The sequence below is a fragment of the Oncorhynchus masou genome, chromosome 13 (assembly GCF_036934945.1).
Source record: "Oncorhynchus masou masou isolate Uvic2021 chromosome 13, UVic_Omas_1.1, whole genome shotgun sequence".
NCBI lineage: Eukaryota > Metazoa > Chordata > Actinopteri > Salmoniformes > Salmonidae > Oncorhynchus > Oncorhynchus masou.
This window is the reverse complement of record NC_088224.1, coordinates 93,989,873-94,012,037: the sequence shown is the minus strand read 5'-3', so window position 1 is coordinate 94,012,037 and position 22,165 is coordinate 93,989,873. Positions and strand designations below refer to the sequence as shown.

The following is a 22,165-nucleotide window of genomic DNA, read 5'->3' as shown; positions in this document are numbered from 1 at the left end:
ACTGAGGATGGATCAACAACATTGTAGTTACTCCACAATACTAACCTAAATGACAGAGTGAAAAGAAGGAAGCCTTTAAATAAAATATTAGTCTAAAGCATGAATAAAATATACATGCATCCTATTTCCAACAAGGCATTAAAGTAATACTTCAAAAAATGTGGCAAAGAAATCAATTTATATACTGAATACAAAGTACTCTGTTTGGCACCAATCCAATACAACACATTATTGAGAACCACTCTCCATATTTTAATAGTGGTGGCTGCATCGTGTTATGGGTATGCATGTAATCGTTCAGGACTGGGGAGTTTTTCAGGATAAAAAAGAAACGGAACGGAGATAAGCACAAATAAAATCCTAGAGGAAAACCTGGTTCAGTCTGCTTTCCACCAGACACTGGGAGATGAATTCACCTTTCAGCAGGACAATAACCAACAAATATACACCGGAGTTGTTTACCAAGAGGACACTGAATGTTCCTGAGTGGCCGAGCTACAGTTTTGACTTAAATCTACGGCAAGACTTCAAAATGGTTGTCTAACAATGATCAACAACCAACTTAACAAAGCTTGAAGAATTTAGAAAAGATGAATGGGTAAATATTGTCCAATCCAGGTGTGGAAAGCTCTTAGAGACTTACCCAGAAAAACTCACAGCTGGAATCACTGCCAATGATGATTTTAACATGTATTGACACTATTTACTTATGTAAATGAGATATTTCTGTATTTCATTTTATAATAAATTTGCAAACATTTCAAAAACCATATTTTCACATTATCATGATGTGCTATTTTGTATAGATGGGTGAGAAAAAGTAACCCAACTAAGTGTGGAATAAGTCAAGGGGTATGAACACTTTCTGAAGGCTCTGTACCAAGCTAAATATAAGTAATACTGAGGCAAACAAGTCCCTTCATATCTGGAAACACAACATCAAAATGACAGACACAGTCCTCTACGCACAGTACAGTCCTCTACACACAGCACAGTCCTCTACACACAGCACAGTCCTCTACGCACAGTCCTCTACGCACAGTCCTCTACACACAGTACAGTCCTCTACACACAGCACAGTCCTCTACACACAGCACAGTCCTCTACACAGTCCTCAGCACAGTCCTCTACACAGTCCTCAGCACAGTCCTCTACACAGTCCTCTACACACAGCACAGTCCTCTACACACAGCACAGTCCTCTACACACAGCACAGTCCTCTACACACAGCACAGTCCTCTACACACAGCACAGTCCTCTACACACAGCACAGTCCTCTACACACAGCACAGTCCTCTACACACAGCACAGTCCTCTACACACAGCACAGTCCTCTACGCACAGTCCTCTACGCACAGTCCTCTACGCACAGTCCTCTACGCACAGTCCTCTACACACAGTACAGTCCTCTACACACAGCACAGTCCTCTACACACAGCACAGTCCTCTACACACAGCACAGTCCTCTACACACAGCACAGTCCTCTACGCACACAGCACAGTCCTCTACGCACAGTCCTCTACGCACAGTCCTCTACACACAGTACAGTCCTCTACACACAGCACAGTCCTCTACACACAGCACAGTCCTCTACACACAGCACAGTCCTCTACACACAGTACAGTCCTCTACACACAGTCCTCTACACACAGCACAGTCCTCTACACACAGCACAGTCCTCTACACACAGCACAGTCCTCTACACACAGTCCTCTACACACAGTCCTCTACACACAGCACAGTCCTCTACACACAGTACAGTCCTCTACACACAGTACAGTCCTCTACACACAGCACAGTCCTCTACACACAGCACAGTCCTCTACACACAGCACAGTCCTCTACACACAGCACAGTCCTCTACACACAGCACAGTCCTCTACACACAGCACAGTCCTCTACACACAGCACAGTCCTCTACACACAGCACAGTCCTCTACACACAGCACAGTCCTCTACACACACACAGTCCTCTACACACAGCACAGTCCTCTACACACAGTACAGTCCTCTACACACACACAGTCCTCTACACACAGCACAGTCCTCTACACACAGCACAGTCCTCTACACACAGCACAGTCCTCTACACACAGCACAGTCCTCTACACACAGCACAGTCCTCTACACACAGCACAGTCCTCTACACACAGCACAGTCCTCTAAACACAGCACAGTCCTCTACACACAGCACAGTCCTCTACACACAGCACAGTCCTCTACACACAGCACAGTCCTCTACACACAGTCCTCTACACACAGCACAGTCCTCTACACACAGCACAGTCCTCTACACACAGCACAGTCCTCTACACACAGCACAGTCCTCTACACACAGCACAGTCCTCTACACACAGCACAGTCCTCTACACAGCACAGTCCTCTACACACAGCACAGTCCTCTACACACAGCACAGTCCTCTACACACAGCACAGTCCTCTACACACAGCACAGTCCTCTACACACAGCACAGTCCTCTACACACAGCACAGTCCTCTACACACAGCACAGTCCTCTACACACAGCACCGTCCTCTACACACAGCACCGTCCTCTACACACAGCACAGTCCTCTACACACAGCACCGTCCTCTACAGCACAGTCCTCTACAGCACAGTCCTCTACAGCACAGTCCTCCACAGCACAGCACAGTCCTCTACACAGTCCTCTACATCACAGCACAGTCCTCTACACACAGCACAGTCCTCTACACACAGCACAGTCCTCTACACACACAGCACAGTCCTCTCCACAGCACAGCACAGTCCTCTACACACAGCACAGTCCTCTACACACAGCACAGCTTGACATTAAATAAAGCAAACTTAACACATCACTCAGCATTTAAACAGTAACCTGGCAGTCTTACTGTGTAAACAGATAATGACGTGAGTAAACATGAATTAGTCTATTTAGGTCAAACAGTCCATCTCAACACAGCACAGTCCTCTACAGTATGTAAATATACAGCACAGTCCTCACACAGTCGAGACACACAGTCCTCTGAACAGCACAGTCCTCTACACACAGCAAAAGGAGTCCTCTAAAACACACAGCACAGTCCAGCTCATCTCCCAGCACAGTCCTCCTGGTTACACAGGAGACACAGTCTCACTGGGTACTACATACACAGTCCTCTACACACAGTAGTGTGACTGTACTAGATACTACACAGTGTGACCTGGGTACTACATACAGTGTGACTGTACTGAGTACTACACAGTGTTGTAGTGTGACTGTACTGGATACACATAGTCCTCTGACACACTGGGTACTACAGTGTGACTGTACTCTACATAGTGTTGTAGTGTGACACAGCACAGTAGTGTGACACACAGCACAGTGTTGTACACTGGGTACTACAGTGTTGTAGTGTGACTGTACTGGGTACTACATAGTGTTGTAGTGTGACTGTACTGGGTACTACATACAGTGTGACTGTACTGGGTACTACATAGTGTTGTAGTGTGACTGTACTCTACATAGTGTTGTAGTGTGACTGTACAGTACTACAGTGTGACTGTACTGGGTACACATAGTGTTGTGGTGTGGCACAGGTACTACACAGCACAGTGTGACCTACTACACACAGTAGTGTGACAGTCCTACTACATAGTGTTGTAGTGTGACAGTACCTACTACACAGTAGTGTGACAGTCTGGATACTACACAGCACAGTCCTGGGTACTACACAGTAGTGTGACTGTACTGGGTACTACATAGTGTTGTAGTGTGACTGTAATGGATACTACAGTGTTGTAGTCCTACTACACATAGTGTTGTAGTGTGACTGTACTGGGTACACAGTGTTGTAGTGTGACTGTACTGGGTACTACACACAGTGTGACACAGTCTACATAGTGTTGTAGTGTGACTGTACAGCACAGTCTGTACTAGATACTACAGTGTTGTAGTGTGACTGTACTGGGTACTACACAGTGGTGTGACTGTACTGGGTACACAGCACAGTCCTCCACAGCACAGTCCTACTGGGTACACAGTGTTGCACAGTCCTCTGGATACTACACAGCACAGTGGCTGTACTGGGTACACAGTCCTCCACAGCTGTACTAGTACTACATAGCACAGTGACTGTACTGGGTACTACATAGTGTTGTGGTGTGACACTGGGTACTACATACAGTGTGACTGTACTGGGTACTACATAGTGTTGTAGTGTGACTGTACAGGTACTACACTGTCCTACATAGTGTTGTGGTGTAACTGTACTGGGTACACAGTGCACAGTCCTACTGGGTACTACATAGTGTTGTAGTGTGACTGTACTGGATACTACATAGTGTTGTAGTGACTGTAATGGGTACTACATAGTGTTGTAGTGTGACTGTACTGGATACTACATAGTGTTGTAGTGTGACTGTACTAGATACTACATAGTGTTGTTGTGTGACTGTACTGGGTACTACATAGTGTTGTGGTGTGACTGTACAGTACTACATAGTGTTGTAGTGTGACTGTACACTACATAGTGTTGTAGTGTGACTGTACTGGGTACTACATAGTTGACATTAACTACATAGTGTTGTAAGTGTGACTGTACCGGGTACTAATAGTGTTGTAACTGTACTGGATACTACTCAGCATTGTGACTGTACTGGATATTACATAGTGTTGTAGTGTGACTGTACTGGGTCTACATAGTGTTGTAGTGTGACTGTTGTACATAGTGTTGTAGTGTGAACTGGATATACATAGTGTTGAGGTGTGACTGTACTACATACATGAATTAGTCTATTTAGTGTCTGTAAACAAGTGTTGTAGTGTGACTGTACATCTACAACAGTGTGACTGTAGTACTACATAGTGTTGTAGTGTGACCCACTGGGCTACATAGTGTTGTAGTGTGACTGTAATACTACATAGTGTTGAGTGTGACTGTACTTCTAATAGTGTTGTGGTGTGACTGTAGATACTAATAGTGTTGTAGTGTGACTGTAATACCATAGTGTTGTAGTGTGACTGTACTGGATACTACATAGTGTTGTAGTGTGACTGTACTGGGTACTACATAGTGTTGTAGTGTGACTGTACTGGGTACTACATAGTGTTGTGGTGTGACTGTACTGGGTACTACAAGTGTTGTGGTGTGACTGTACTGGATACTACAGTGTTGGTTGACTGTACTGGGTACTACATAGTGTTGTAGTGTGACTGTACTGGGTTACAATGGTGTGACTGTACTGGATACTACATAGTGTTCAGTGTGACTGTACTGGGTACTACATAGTGTTGAGTGTGACTGTACTGGGTACTACATAGTGTTGTATAACATAGTGGATGACATACTACATAGTGTTGTAGTGTGACTGTACTGGATACTACATAGTGTTGTGGTGTGACTGTACTGGGTACTACATAGTGTTGTAGTGTGACTGTACTGGGTACTACATAGTGTTGTGGTGTGACTGTACTGGGTACTACATAGTGTTGTAGTGTGACTGTACTGGGTACTACATAGTGTTGTAGTGTGACTGTACTGGGTACTACATAGTGTTGTAGTGTGACTGTACTGGGTACTACATAGTGTTGTGGTGTGGCTGTACTGGGTACTACATAGTGTTGTAGTGTGACTGTACTGGGTACTACATAGTGTTGTAGTGTGACTGTACTGGATACTACATAGTGTTGTAGTGTGACTGTACTGGGTACTACATAGTGTTGTAGTGTGACTGTACTGGATACTACATAGTGTTGTAGTGTGACTGTACTGGGTACTACATAGTGTTGTAGTGTGACTGTACTGGGTACTACATAGTGTTGTGGTGTGACTGTACTGGGTACTACATAGTGTTGTAGTGTGACTGTACTGGATACTACATAGTGTTGTAGTGTGACTGTACTGGGTACTACATAGTGTTGTGGTGTGACTGTACTGGATACTACATAGTGTTGTGGTGTGACTGTACTGGATACTACATAGTGTTGTAGTGTGACTGTACTGGATACTACATAGTGTTGTAGTGTGACTGTACTGGATACTACATAGTGTTGTAGTGTGACTGTACTGGATACTACATAGTGTTGTAGTGTGACTGTACTGGGTACTACATAGTGTTGTAGTGTGACTGTACTGGGTACTACATAGTGTTGTGGTGTGACTGTACTGGATACTACATAGTGTTGTAGTGTGACTGTACTGGGTACTACATAGTGTTGTAGTGTGACTGTACTGGGTACTACATAGTGTTGTAGTGTGACTGTACTGGGTGTCATCTCCTGCACCAGACACTTCTTTCCAAACTGGGGAGGTCAGAGGTCATGGCACTGTCCTTACCAACCTCCTACACTCCGATCATTGTATCGTCCAGTGTGGTGGTTTCTTCTCTGAGGGACAGCTGTTGTCTCTGTCCGGTTGTTCGATGGTTGTTGTTACCATAGCGTCGGGGGTGGGGCTCGTGTCTAAGCAGGAAGAGGCGGCGTGCGGCGGTGCGGTACTTCCTGGACATGAGGTTGTAGAGGACAGGGTTGATGGAGGCGCTGAGGTAACAGAGGACCATGGAGCCTATGTTGAAGTCCTGGCTCAGTTTTGCCTCCTCGTAGTCATCCACCTGGGCAAACAGGCTACGGCCGATATGATAGGGTAGCCAACAGATCACAAACGCCAGGACCACCATCACTGGTGGGGAATGAGAGAAATGAAACATTCATTTAACCTTTATAGACAAGTCAGTTAAGAAAAAAATCTTATTTACAATGACAGTCTACAGAAAGAGAGAGAAAGAAAGAGAAAGAAATGAAGAAAGAGAGCGAGAGAGAGAAATGGAGAGACAAAGATGATAGTGGTAGGGTTTGAGCTACGCAACCAAGTGGCTCCATAAAAAAAGGTAAAAGGGCCCCGAACGGATCCTTGTGGTACACCATACATATTTGAACTTGACAGTGATGGGACGATTTGTCATTTATATGAAAAAAATGGATATCTGTGGACTTAAAAACTTAAACCGTGCCTGTCCACAGATTCCAACAAGAGTTTCCAATCTCTCTAAATATATGCATGTGATGGTCAGACATTTCACTGAGATTGAGGAGCACTAGAGGGATAGAAACTTCTCAAATCAAATTTTATTTATTATTCTTTATTTTTTATTCTTGACCTAAAGCGGACACCTACGCGTCAAACATCTCATTACAAAATCATGGGGATTAATATGGAGTTGGTCCCCCCCTTGCTGCAATAACAGCCTCCACTCTTCTGGGAAGGCTTCCCACTAGATGTTGGAACATTGCTGCTATAACAGCCTCCACTCTTCTGGGAAGGCTTTCCACTAGATGTTGGAACATTATTGCTATAACAGCCTCCACTCTTCTGGGAAGGCTTCCCACTAGATGTTGGAACATTGCTGCTATAACAGCCTCCACTCTTCTGGGAAGGCTTTCCACTAGATGTTGGAACATTGCTGCTATATCAGCCTCCACTCTTCTTGGAAGGCTTTCCACTAGATGTTGGAACATTACTGCTATAACAGCCTCCACTCTTCTGGGAAGACTTTCCTCTAGATTTTGGAACGTTGTTGCTATAACAGCCTCCACTCTTCTGGGAAGGCTTCCCACTAGATGTTGGAACATTACTGCTATAACAGCCTCCACTCTTCTGGGAAGGCTTTCCACTAGATGTTGGAACATTACTGCTATAACAGCCTCCACTCTTCTGGGAAGGCTTTCCACTAGATGTTGGAACATTGCTGCTATATCAGCCTCCACTCTTCTTGGAAGGCTTTCCACTAGATGTTGGAACATTATTGCTATAACAGCCTCCACTCTTCTGGGAAGGCTTTCCACTAGATGTATGAACATTGCTGCTATAACAGCCTCCACTCTTCTGGGAAGGCTTTCCTCTAGATGTTGGAACATTGCTGCTATAACAGCCTCCACTCTTCTGGGAATACTTTCTACTAGATGTTGGAACATTATTGCTATAACAGCCTCCACTCTTCTGGGAAGGCTTTCTACTAGATGTTGGAACATTGCTGCTATAACAGCCTCCACTCTTCTGGGAAGGTTTTCCGCTAGGTGATGGAACATTCCTGCTATAACAGCCTCCACTCTTCTGGGAAGGCTTCCCACTAGATGATGGAAAATTGCTGCGGTGCCTTGCTTCCATTCAGACACAAGAGCATTAGTGAGCTCTGGAACACTGATGTTGGGCGATTAGGCCTGGCTCGCAGTCAGCGTTCCAATTCATCCCAAAGGTGTTCAATGGGGTTGAGGTCAGGGCTCTGTGAAGGCCAGTCAAGTTCTTCCACACCGATCTCGACAAACTATTTCTGTATGGACCTCGCTTTGTGCATGGGGGTATTGTCATGCTGAAACAGGAAAGGGCCTTCCCCAAACTGTTTCCACAAAGTTGGAAGCACAGAATCATCTAGAATGTCATTGGGGCGGCAGTGTAGCCTAGTGGTTAGAGCGTTGGACTAGTAACCGGAAGGTTGCAAGTTCAAACCCCCGAGCTGACAAGGTACAAATCTGTCGTTCTGCCCCTGAACAGGCAGTTAACCCACTGTTCCTAGGCCGTCATTGAAAATAAGAATTTGTTCTTAACTGACTTGCCTCGTTAAATAAAGGTAAAATAAAAAATAAAATAAAAAATTGTATGCTGTAGCGTTAAGATTTCCCTTCACTGGATTTAAGGGGCCTAACCCGAACCATGAAAAACTACCCCAGACCATTATTCCTCCTCCACCAAACTTTACAGTTGGCACTATTGGGGCACATAGCGTTCTCCTGGCATCCGCCAAACCCAGATAAGTCCTTCGGACTGCCAGATAGTGAAGCGTGATTCATCACTCCAGAGAACACGTTTCTACTGCTCCAGAGTGCAATGGCGTTGAGCTTTACACCACTCCAGCTGATGCTTGGCATTGTGCATGGTGATCTTAGGCTTGTGTGCGGCTGCTCGGCCACGGAATCCCATTTCATGAAGCTCCCGACAAACAGTTCTTGTTCTGAAGTTACTTCTAGAGGCAGTGTGGAACTCGGTAGTGAGAGTTACAACCGAGGACAGACAAGTTTTACATGCTTCAGCACTTGGCCCGTTCTGTGAGCTAGTGTGGTCTACCACTCCACGGCTGAGCCGTTGTTGCTCCTAGACGTTTCCATACTTTTGCCTATACAGTGTATGAGCTATGTGACAGCGGCTGTCATGTTACCTATACTCTGTTGGAAAGGTGGTGAATTAGTGATCCCTAATGTAGTGGGGGAGCAACAAGGTCATGAAAATCCCCATTATCTCTGAATAATGAGTCCCTTTGATGACAATCCAATTTGTGGACTGAAAAAGTTGGCGACATGGTATCTGCACTGTGATTATAGAAGCAGACACAGTAAATATTGACAGGCTATTAAATGAACACACGGGATTCACGATTCCATTAGAACACGACAGGACTACAAATCAAGGACTACAAATCAAGTTGATTGGCTACGTAGGGGATCAATGGACATCATTTGTTCTACTAAAACAGGCTTTTAGAGTCATTATTAGGTTACACGCGGTCTTTCTCCTTGCCGTGAACTGTTAATATCATCAGGGTTTTTGTTCTGACATTAAAAACAAACTTATACTACAGCATTGTTGAATACTAATTTCTGATTGGCTTTAAGGGCATTCTAGAATGGACATTAAAACCAGTTATACCATGGTATTGTTGAATACTAATTTCTGATTGGCTTTAAGGGCATTCTAGAATGGACATTAAAACCAGTTATACCATGGTATTGTTGAATAGTCGTTTCTGATTGGCTTTAAGGGCATTCTAGAATGGACATTAAAACCAGTTATACCATGGTATTGTTGAATAGTCGTTTCTGATTGGCTTTAAGGGCATTCTAGAATGGACATTAAAACCAGTTATACCATGGTATTGTTGAATACTAATTTCTGATTGGCTTTAAGGGCATTCTAGAATGGACATTAAAACCAGTTATACCATGGTATTGTTGAATAGTCGTTTCTGATTGGCTTTAAGGGCATTCTAGAATGGACATTAAAACCAGTTATACCATGGTATTGTTGAATACTAATTTCTGATTGGCTTTAAGGGCATTCTAGAATGGACATTAAAACCAGTTATACCATGGTATTGTTGAATAGTCGTTTCTGATTGGCTTTAAGGGCATTCTAGAATGGACATTAAAACCAGTTATACCATGGTATTGTTGAATACTCGTTTCTGATTGGCTTTAAGGGCATTCTAAGTGATAATGCCAGAGAAGGCGGTGTTCGGAGGATATATTGGCACGGTTTGCTGGCCCTCGACTTCGTCACAGCCATGCCAATATATCCTCCAAACATCGACTTCGAGGGCATTATCACTTTTATACAACGGGTTACCAACATATTAAAACAATGATGAATTAATCTATACTATTTCTTCATCCTTCCACGAGATATAGTCCCGACACAAATCTAGGGTTGCTACCGAAGCCGGCTGGTCCTTCTTTCTATCAGTTCGGTGACAAGAAACACGACCCAGTTGTTAAGTCTTTTTGGTTCTGTATCTATGGACCCAGTCGTTCGTTTTGAAATGTTCCATATTGCCATACTGGGTGACTACGTTATTATCAATTCAATTCAAGGGGCTTTATTGGCATGGGAAACATGTGTTAACATTGCCAAAGCAAGTAAGGTAAACAATAAAAATTAACAGTAGACATCTCACATACAGAAGTTTCAAAACAATAAAGACATTACAAATGTCATATTATATATATATATATACAGTGTTTTTACAATGTACAAATTATTGTTGTTAATAATTATTATTTTTATTATTGTTATTATCCGTCGCTTGCCAACTACGGTTCATTTACAGTCACGTTAAAACAGCGCAGCCAGAACAGCAAAGCAACCGGATATTTGTTTCAGGACTATAATCTTGTGGAAGGATGAAATAATACGAATAAATTCATCGAAATAAAGTTAATGGAAATATGTCCAGTACTGTGTGAATATGTTTGAAATCCGTTGTGTAAAAGTGATAATGGCCGAGAAGCCGATGTTTGGAGGATATATAAAGCATGGGGGTGTTGTTAAACCATGGTACATTTCATAGTAGATTTCAAAGGCTATACATTGTTACGTGGTCTGTGCTTGAGCTGCTTTTGAAAACAGAAGTCTAATAGAAAACATTATTGGCGTGGTTGAATTATATTTTCACAATAACAAACTAGGACGGACGGTTTGGTGAGACGAACTAGGAAGTCTGTTTGGTTACCACGGTAACCACCGTAGCGGTCTAGTAAACTTGCTACCTTCTTCAATGGTTGAACACATTTCTAGTAGCAAATGATGAACATATATCTCGTGTTATTAAATTATAGTCATGGTATAAAAAGGGATAATCAACTCGTGGCTTTTCTCTGGAAAATAATGCAGCTCCGCGGTCGGCCAGTTCCACTCCATCAAATCAAATCAAATGTATTTATATAGTCCTTCCTACATCAGCTGATATCTCAAAGTGCTGTAAAGAAACCCAGCCTAAAACCCCAAAACAGCAAACAATGCAGGTGTAGAAGCACGGCTGGTCAAATCCTTCCCCATTACTAGTTTAAACAGCTGTTTTCAAGAACTGCTATTCTTTTCATTCGGTTGTTTTACTAGCAACACACTGTTTAGCTAGCTTCTAGCCTAGTGTTTAATATTCAAAAGTCATCTCGTCCTAATGGACTTTGTTGACGAGATGGCACACTATGCCAGGATGAATTTAACGTCATCAGCTCATTGTTATGGATGTATCCAAATTAACGTCTCTAGAAAACAGCTTAAAACGAATCCAAATTGCAGCTACTTTGCTGTTATTCTGGCTGCAGAGGTCGTGGCTGTGTTGATCCCTGACATAATTACATGCTGGAAATAGAAAACTCCTTTTAGACTTCTTGACAGACAGCGTACACACTATTTTTTTATTATTATTTTTTTTACCTTTATTTAACCAGGCAAGTCAGTTAAGAACAAATTCTTATTTTCAATGACGGCCTGGGAACAGTGGGTTACCTGCCTGTTCAGGGGCAGAACGACAGATTTGTACCTTGTCAGCTCGGGGGTTTGAACTCGCAACCTTCCGGTTGCTAGTCCAACGCTCTAACCACTAGGCTACCCTGCCGCCCCATGGAGACAGACTATGGAGACAGACTATGGAGACACACTATGGAGACAGACTATGGAGACACACTATGGAGACGGACTGTACACACTATGGAGAGACTGTCCCACACTATGGAGACAGACTGTACACACTATGGAGACAGACTGTACACACTATGGAGACAGAAATGTACACACTATGACAGACTGTACACACTATGGAGACAGACTGTACACACTATGGAGACAGACTGTACACACTATGGAGGACTGTACACACTATGGAGACAGACTGTAAACACTAAAAAGACAGACTCTCACACACTATAAAGACGGACTGACACACTATGGAGACAGACTATGGAGACGGACTGTACACACTATGTTAATAATTAGATTTTTACACACTATGACAGACTGACACACTATGGAGACAGACTAAAACACACTATGGAGACAGACTGTACACACTATGGAGACAGACTATAACACTATGGAGACAGACTGTACACACTATGGAGACAGACTGTACACACTATGGAGACAGACTGTACACACTATGGAGACGGACTATGGAGACAGACTGTACACACTATGGAGACAGACTGTACACACTATGGAGACAGACTGTACACACTATGGAGACAGACTGTACACACTATGGAGACAGACTGTACACACTATGGAGACAGACTGTACACACTATGGAGACAGACTGTACACACTATGGACGGACAGACTGTACACACTATGGAGACAGACTGTACACACTATGGAGACAGACTGTACACACTATGGAGACAGACTGTACACACTATGGAGACAGACTGTACACACTATGGAGACAGACTGTATACTATGGAGACGGACTATGGAGACAGACTGTACACACTATGGAGACAGACTGTACACACTATGGAGACACTATGGAGACAGACTGTACACACTATGGAGACAGACTGTACACACTATGGAGACAGACTGTACACACTATGGAGACAGACTGCAAACACTATGGAGACGGACTGGTCAAGTACTTACACACTATGGAGACAGACTGACTGACGTTGACGAGATACACACTATGGAGACAGACTGTACACACTATGGAGACAGACTGTACACTAGTGGAGACAGACTGTACACACTATGGAGACAGACTGTACACACTATGGAGACAACTGTACACACTATACAACTGTATACACTACTGGAACAGACTGTAAAACTATGGAACAGACTTTACATAATGGAGACAGACTGTAAAATGGAGACAGACTGTACATTAATGGAATAGAAAATACTTTTACACTATGGAGACAATGTACACACTATACATTATTTTTTTTACACTATGGAGACAGGATGTCACACTAGAACAAACTTACATGACTATGGAGACAGAGTGTACCACTAAGGAGACAGACTGTACACACTATGGAGACAGAACTGTCACACTATGGAGACACACTACCACTATGCAGACTGACACACTATGGAGACAGACTATGGAGACACACTATGGAGACAGACTACTATGGAGACAGACACTATGGAGACAGACTGAGACACACTATGGAGACAGACTGTACAGACTATGGAGACACACTATGGAGACACACTATGGAGACAGACTATGGAGACACACTATGGAGACAGACTATGGAGACACACTATGGAGACACACTATGGAGACACACTATGGAGACACACTATGGAGACACACTATGGAGACAGACTGTACACACTATGGAGACACACTATGGAGACAGACTGTACACACTATGGAGACACACTATGGAGACACACTATGGAGACACACTATGGAGACACACTATGGAGACACACTATGGAGACACACTATGGAGACAGACTGTACACACTATGGAGACAGACTGTACACACTATGGAGACAGACTGTACACACTATGGAGACAGACTGTACACACTATGGAGACAGACTGTACACACTATGGAGACAGACTGTACACACTATGGAGACAGACTGTACACACTATGGAGACAGACTGTACACACTATACAGGAGACAGACTGTACACACTATGGAGACAGACTGTACACACTATGGAGACAGACTGTACACACTATGGAGACAGACTGTACACACTATGGAGACAGACTGTACACACTATGGAGACAGACTGTACACACTATGGAGACAGACTGTACACACTATGGAGACAGACTGTACACACTATGGAGACAGACTGTACACACTATGGAGACAGACTGTACACACTATGGAGACAGACTGTACACACTATGGAGACAGACTGTACACACTATGGAGACAGGACTATGGAGACAGACTGTACACACTATGGAGACAGACTGTACACACTATGGAGACAGACTGTACACACTATGGAGACAGACTGTACACACTATGGAGACGGACTGTACACACTATGGAGACGGACTGTACACACTATGGAGACGGACCGTACACACTATGGAGACGGACCGTACACACTATGGAGACGGACCGTACACACTATGGAGACGGACCGTACACACTATGGAGACAGACTGTACACACTATGGAGACCTAGAATGAATAGTATATTAAACCAAATGTAATATAAACTGTGATAATACTAATAACTGTAGTTAATATAATGTTTATTATAATAATAATTAAAAAATAATTCATTAATAATAATAATAAATAAATAATTCATATAATATTTAATATATATGTCTCAAGAAAATGAATGACAGGGTAAAGTGTGTCGTGAAGTAGCATAATTTTCTCTTGTAGGCAAAGTCTCCAAAAACACTTGAAATGCTGACTGTCCCCAGTACACTCACATTCTAGTATAAAAACAGAGGTGCATATCTTGACGGTCACTCACCCAGTATTTTGATGGTCTGTCTATGCGACCTCTTCCGGGCCATGGCGTTGGGACCCTGCAGGTCGTTCTCACTCTTCCACAGCGTCCGTCCAATGGAGCCGTACAGGAAAACCAGGCAGAACATGGGACAGAAGAAATACGTAGTGGAGACCCAGATCATTGTGTGCAGCTGCCCTGACCTGATGGCATAGTTGGTATGTTTACACTGTCTCGTACTGTAATCCGGGTGTGTGTCGTTGTCATACTCCACACCTACCAGAAACAGCATGGGGGCAGCAGAGAGCAGAGCAAACGTCCATAGAGCCATAATGATGTACTGCACCCTGCGTTTGGTCACCACAACTTTAGCTCTGAGGGGGAAACAGATGGCCAGGTATCGCTCCATGCTGAGGGCGGTGATGTGGAGGATGGTGGCGTACGTACAGCCCTCGTTGACGTAGTGAAACAGACGGCACACCACCTCCCCAAACAACCAGGGGACGTACTTCCACAGACGGTAGAGGTCAAAGGGCAGGCAGAGGAAGATGAGGAGGTCGGACACAGCCATTGAGGACAGGTACAGGTTAGTGGTGGTCTTCATATCCTTGAAGCGCTAGGGGGAAGTAGAAAAACACAAATATTGAATTAATCCACTCATCCCTAAAATTGCGGTCCACTCCAGACCTGTCTGATATGTAGTCCTTCCCCCATTTCCTGGTTCTCTAACCCACTTCCTTACCTGGATGATGAGGATGGTCATGCTGTTTCCCAACACGCCGACCAGGAAGAGGAGGATACAGATGACGGTAACAGGGATGAGGGTGGAGGTGGGGAACAGAGAGCCTTCGTAGTGCGGGTCATCTATCTCCATGTTGTTCGCAGGCCGGGGGGGAGGGAGGAGCTCCGACTGGGGTCTGGACCACGGCATCAGGGCACCGGGGAGAGACTGACTGGCTACAGGAGAGAGGAAAGGAGAGAGGAGAGAGAGAGAGAGGGGGGGGGAAGGAGAGAGAGAGAGAGAGAGGAAAGGAGAGAGAGAGAGAAGAAAGGAGAGAGAGAGGAAAGGAGAGAGAGAAAGAGGTGGGAAAGGAGAGAGAGGGGAAAGGGAGAGAGAGAGGGGGAAAGGAGAGAGAGGAGAGAGAGAGGGAAAGGAGGTGGGAGAGAGAGAGAGAGAGAGAGAGAAGAGAGGGGGAGAAAAGAGAGAGAGAGGAAAGGAGAGAGAGGGGGGGGGAAGGAGAGAGAGAGAGAGGAGAGAGAGAGAGGGGGAAAGAGAGAGAGAGAGAGAGAGAGAGAGAGAGAGAGAGAGAGAAGAGGAAAGGAGAGAGAGAGGGGGGGGAAGGAGAGAGAGGGAAAGGAGAAGAGAGAGAGAGGGGGAAAGGAGAGGAGAGAGAGGAGGAGAGAGAGAGAGAGAGAGAGAGAGAGAGAGAGGAAAGGAGACAGAGAGAGGAAATGAGAGGGAGAGGAAAGGAGACAGAGAGAGGAAAGGAGGGAGGGGAAAGGAAAGAGAGAGAGAGGAAAGGAGACGGAGAGAGAGAGAGGAAAGGAGGGAGAGGAAAGGAGAGAGAGAGAGGAAAGGAGACAGGGAGAGAGGAAAGGAGAGAGAGAGGAAAGGAGAGAGAAAGAGGAAAGGAGAGAGAAGAAAGGAGACAGAGAGAGAGGAAAGGAGAGAGAGAGGAAAGGAGACAGAGGAAAGGAGACAGAGGAAAGGAGGGAGAGGAAAGGAGGGAGAGGAAAGGAGGGAGAGGAAAGGAGGGAAGGAGAGAGAGGAAAAGAGACAGAGGAAAGGAGACAGAGAGAGAGAGAGAGGAAAGGAGAGAGAGAGAGGAAAGGAGACAGGGAGAGGAAAGGAGGGAAAGAAAGCAGAAAGGAGGGAAAGAAAGCAGAAAGGAGACAGAGAGAGTGGAAAGGAGACAGAGGAAAGGAGACAGAGGAAAGGAGAGAGAGGAGAGGAAAGGAGACAGAGGAAAGGAGGGAGAGGAAAGGAGAGAGAGAGAGAGGAAAGGATCAGAGAGAGAGGAAAGGAGGGAGAGGAAAGGAGGGAGAGAGACAGGCAAAAGGACAGGCAGAGAGAGAGAGAGACAGACAGTCAGACAGACAAAGACAGACAGGCAGAGAGAGCGAAACAGACAGTCAGAGACAGACAGACAAGCAGCGAGACAGAGACACAGTCAGAGAAAGACAGACAGGCAGAGAGAGAGAGACAGTCAGAGACAGACAAAGACAGACACGCAGAGAAACAGGCAGAGAGAGAGAGAGACAGAGACAGACAAAGACAGACACGCAGAGAAACAGGCAGAGAGAGAGAGACAAAGACAGGCACGCAGAGAGACAGGCAGAGAGAGAGATTGACAGTCAGAGACAGACAGAGACAGACACGCAGAGATACAGGCAGAGAGAGAGACAGTCAGAGAGACAGAGACAGACACGCAGAGAGACAGGCAGAGAGAGAGAGACAGTCAGAGACAGAGACAGACACGCAGAGAGACAGACAGACAGAGAGACATGTCTTCCTAAGGAACAGGTCTCTGTTGAAAAATATATTTTTAAAATCTCAGCATGATTAATCAATACATTATTAATCTTAAAACTCGCATTATAAATCAACAAGTAATGAAAATGTGAAGAGGCCAAACAGGGATAAGAACACCAACGATGAGATAATCTTCTTTACCTCTGAAGTGAATCCTCTTGTGTGTTCTACAGTCTCCGGTCCTTAGAGTGGGTTCTCTGTCCCTGGTGCCGTGTGTGTAGGAATACATTATTAATCTTAAAACTCCGGTCATTATAAATCAACAAGGAAGGTGAATCCTCTTGTGTGTTCTACAGTCTCCAAACCGGTCCTTAGAGTGGGTTCTCTGTCCCTGGTGCCGTGTGTGTAGAAGGGACTGAGGTCTGAAGTGAATCCTCTTGTGTGTTCTACAGTCTCCGGTCCTTAGAGTGGGTTCTCTGTCCCTGGTGCCGTGTGTGTAGAAGGAGAGAGGAGATCTGAAGTGAATCCTCTTGTGTGTTCTACAGTCTCCGGTCCTTAGAGTGGGTTCTCTGTCCCTGGTGCCGTGTGTGTAGAAGGGACTGAGGTCTGAAGTGAATCCTCTTGTGTGTTCTACAGTCTCCGGTCCTTAGAGTGGGTTCTCTGTCCCTGGTGCCGTGTGTGTAGAAGGGACTGAGGTCTGAAGTGAATCCTCTTGTGTGTTCTACAGTCTCCGGTCCTTAGAGTGGGTTCTCTGTCCCTGGTGCCGTGTGTGTAGAAGGAGAGAGGAGATCTGAAGTGGGATGGAGTTTGATCACAACTCCTCCTCTCCAGGCAGAGTGACAGGGTGTGTGTGTGTGTGTGTGTGTGTGTGTGTGTGTGTGTGTGTGTGTGTGTGTGTGTGTGTGTGTGAGGAAGAGGGCAAGAGAGGGAGAGAAAGACAGAGGGAGGAAGGAGAGAGAGCTGGAGGGGGGAGGGGGAAAGAGAGATGAGGGAGAGATGGAGAGAGGGAGGTTAAAGAGACGAGAGAGATGGAGTGAGGAGATGTAGAGGGGCTGAGATGGAGAGAGGCAGATATGGAGAGAGGCAGAGATGGAGAGAGGCAGAGATGGGCAGAGAGTGTTAAGATTTTTTTATTTGGCCCAAATACTTAAATCATTAAAACAAACTTGAAATGTTATTTTAACAGACTAAAAAGTTAAAATATTGGACAAAAAAACTCAAGTGAACATGTCTTGATGAAAATGGAAAGGATAAATATATGCTTTATGAGAGCAACGATAACGTCTGTATGAAAACGACAGTTGAGTGATGTGTGTTTGCTGAACTGTCCGTCTGTATTGGTTGGTGTTACTAGAATCTATTTGGGGAGACTGAATGAAAAATGGGACAAATTAAGGCTTCACCGGGGCCTCGTAGTCACACATCTTCACCGGGGCCTTGTGGATACACATCTTCACCAGGGCCTTGTTGATACACATCTTCACTGGGGCCTTGAGGACACATCTTCACCGGGGCCTGGTAGACACACAGCTTTAACGGGGCCTTGTTGACACACATCTTCACCGGGGCCTTGTGGACACACATCTTCACCCGGGCCTTGAGGAGACATCTTCACCGGGGCCTCGTGGACACACATCTTCACCCGGGCCTCGTAGACACATCTTCACCCGGGCCTTGAAGACACATCTTCACCGGGGCCTCGTGGACACACATCTTCACCCGGGCCTTGAGGAGACATCTTCACCGGGGCCTCGTGGACACACATCTTCACCCGGGCCTTGAAGACACATCTTCACCCGGGCCTCGTAGACACACATCTTCACCCGGGCCTTGAAGACACATCTTCACCCGGGCCTTGAAGACACACCTTCACTCGGGCATACTTAGTCACACATCTTCATCCGGGCCTTGAGGACACATCTTCACTGGGGCCTCGTAGACAAACATCTTCACCGGGGCCTTGTGGACACACATCTTCACCGGGGCCTCGTAGACACACATCTTCACCAGGGCCTCAGACATCTTCACCGGGGCCTCGTAGACACACATGTTCATCCGGGCCTTGTAGTCACACATCTTCACCAGGGCCTCGTGGATACACATCTTCACCCTGGCCTTGAGGACACATCTTCACTGGGACCTCGTAGACACACATCTTCACCGGGGCCTCGTAGTCACACATCTTCATTGGGGCCTCGTAGTCACACATCTTCATTGGGGCCTCGTAGTCACACATCTTCATTGGGGCCTCGTAGTCACACATCTTCATTGGGGCCTCGTAGACACACATCTTCACCGGGGCCTTGAGGACACATCTTCACCGGGGCCTCGTGGACACACATCTTCACCGGGGCCTCGTGGACACACATCTTCACCGGGGCCTCGTGGTCACACATCTTCACCCGGGCCTCGTAGACACGTGAGAAGAACCCCGGCTACAGCCCCAATAGCATCCAATTCTGTGTCCCTGTGCTATTTGGGATGCGTTCACAACATGTACCAACAGGTATGACGTAACCAGTCATTTCAGCGGCAGGAAATGATCAGTCAAAGCTGATGGAACGTAACATATGAGGAAAAACAATATGATGGAAGGGTATGGGGAACAATCAAATAGCAGCTCATACACTTCCAGCAGCTTTTGATTCTTAAAGGGAATATATTACAACCAGGAACACAGCTTTATGAACAGGGCCATGCAACACAGCTACAACCAGGAACACAGCTTTATGAACAGGGCCATGCAACACAGTTACAACCAGGAACACATCTTACTGGGAACCAGACAACACAGCTTTATGACCAGGGCCATGCAACACAGTTACAACCAGGAACACAGCTTTATGAACTGGGCCATGCAACACAGCTACAACCAGCAACACAGCTTTATGACCAGGGCCATGCAACACAGCTACAACCAGCAACACAGCTACAACCAGCAACACAGCTTTATGAACTGGGCCATGCAACACAGCTACAACCAGGAACACAGCTACAACCAGCAACACAGCTTTATGAACAGGGCCATGCAACACAGCTACAACCAGGAACACAGCTACAACCAGGAACACAGCTTTATGAACAGGGCCATGCAACACAGCTACAACCAGGAACACAGCTTTATGAACAGGGCCATGCAACACAGTTACAACCAGGAACACAGCTTTATGACCAGGGCCATGCAACACAGCTACAACCAGCAACACAGCTACAACCAGCAACACAGCTACAACCAGGAACACAGCTTTATGAACTGGGCCATGCAACACAGCTACAACCAGCAACACAGCTACAACCAGCAACACAGCTTTATGAACAGGGCCATGCAACACAGCTACAACCAGGAACACAGCTACAACCAGGAACACAGCTTTATGAACTGGGCCATGCAACACAGCTACAACCAGGAACACAGCTACAACCAGCAACACAGCTACAACCAGCAACACAGCTACAACCAGGAACACAGCTTTATGAACTGGGCCATGCAACACAGCTACAACCAGGAACACAGCTACAACCAGCAACACAGCTACAACCAGGAACACAGCTTTATGAACAGGGCCATGCAACACAGCTACAACCAGCAACAAAGCTACAACCAGCAACACAGCTTTATGACCAAGGCCATGCAACACAGCTACAACCAGCAACACAGCTTTATGAACAAGGCCATGCAACACAGCTACAACCAGCAACACAGTTACAACCAGCAACACAGCTTTATGAACTGGGCCATGCAACACAGCTACAACCAGGAACACAGCTTTATGAACAGGGCCACAACCAGGCAACACAGCTTTATGAACAGGGCCATGCAACACAGTTTCTTCTCTCTCTTCTGACCCCCCCCCTAGTTTCAGGTTGGCATTTTGCCATGCTTGTGGGTGTCCCCACACAACCCCCTGACTCCTAGCTTGTCACTGACCTCACGAGTTGACCAGGAATGGCTCTCCAGGGGGAAGGATTCTGTTTCTCCGCTCGGCAGGCCGGACCCCCCCCCCCCCCCCCTCGACAGGTCGAGCGTGTTTGTCCCTTGCCCCCAAAACCTCTCCCCCCCTTCATCACTCCATCCGTCCCTCGACAAGAGATAAACATGTAAACAGAGGAATGAATGAACGTGTGTGTTGTTCATGTCTCCCTGGCTCTGTTTACACTACCATCATGTCTCCCTGGCTCTGTTTACACTACCATCATGTCTCCCTGGCTCTGTTTACACTACCATCATGTCTCCCTGGCTCTGTTTACACTACCATCATGTCTCCCTGGCTCTGTTTACACTACCATCATGTCTCCCTGGCTCTGTTTACACTACCATCATGTCTCCCTGGCTCTGTTTACACTACCATCATGTCTCCCTGACTCTGTTTACACTACCATCATGTCTCCCTGACTCTGTTTACACTACCATCATGTCTCCCTGGCTCTGTTTACACTACCATCATGTCTCCCTGGCTCTGTTTACACTACCATCATGTCTCCCTGGCTCTGTTTACACTACCATCATGTCTCCCTGACTCTGTTTACACTACCATCATGTCTCCCTGGCTCTGTTTACACTACCATCATGTCTCCCTGACTCTGTTTACACTACCATCATGTCTCCCTGGCTCTGTTTACACTACCATCATGTCTCCCTGGCTCTGTTTACACTAGCATCATGTCTCCCTGGCTCTGTTTACACTACCATCATGTCTTCCTGGCTCTGTTTACACTACCATCATGTCTCCCTGGC

At 45.7% G+C, this 22,165-nt stretch overlaps 1 protein-coding gene across 1 annotated transcript; it reads right to left on the bottom strand.

Moving 5' to 3' along the window:
• Positions 1–6,304: 6,304 nt before the first annotated feature.
• Positions 6,305–18,908, bottom strand: mlnr (motilin receptor). The gene is made up of 4 exons (XM_064985589.1): positions 18,834–18,908; positions 15,700–15,867; positions 14,982–15,573; positions 6,305–6,639 (listed from the first exon to the last, which is right to left on the bottom strand). Exons 1-4 carry the CDS (start codon positions 18,906–18,908, stop codon positions 6,305–6,307), a joined length of 1,170 nt encoding a protein of 389 aa, XP_064841661.1.
• Positions 18,909–22,165: the final 3,257 nt, after the last annotated feature.

What these genes read in the sequence shown, in the direction of transcription:
- mlnr (XM_064985589.1), bottom strand. Translation starts at nt 18,908, where the DNA reads ATGTGTATCAACAAGGCCCTGGTGAAGATGTGTATCCACAAGGCCCCG. An exon ending in TGTGTGACTACGAGGCCCCG is followed by an intron (nt 15,868 to 18,833) that starts GTGAAGCCTTAA and finishes TCCAGACCCCAG; the next exon opens with TCGGAGCTCCTCCCTCCCCC. An exon ending in ACAGACCATCAAAATACTGG is followed by an intron (nt 6,640 to 14,981) that starts GTGAGTGACCGT and finishes ATTCCCCACCAG; the next exon opens with TGATGGTGGTCCTGGCGTTT.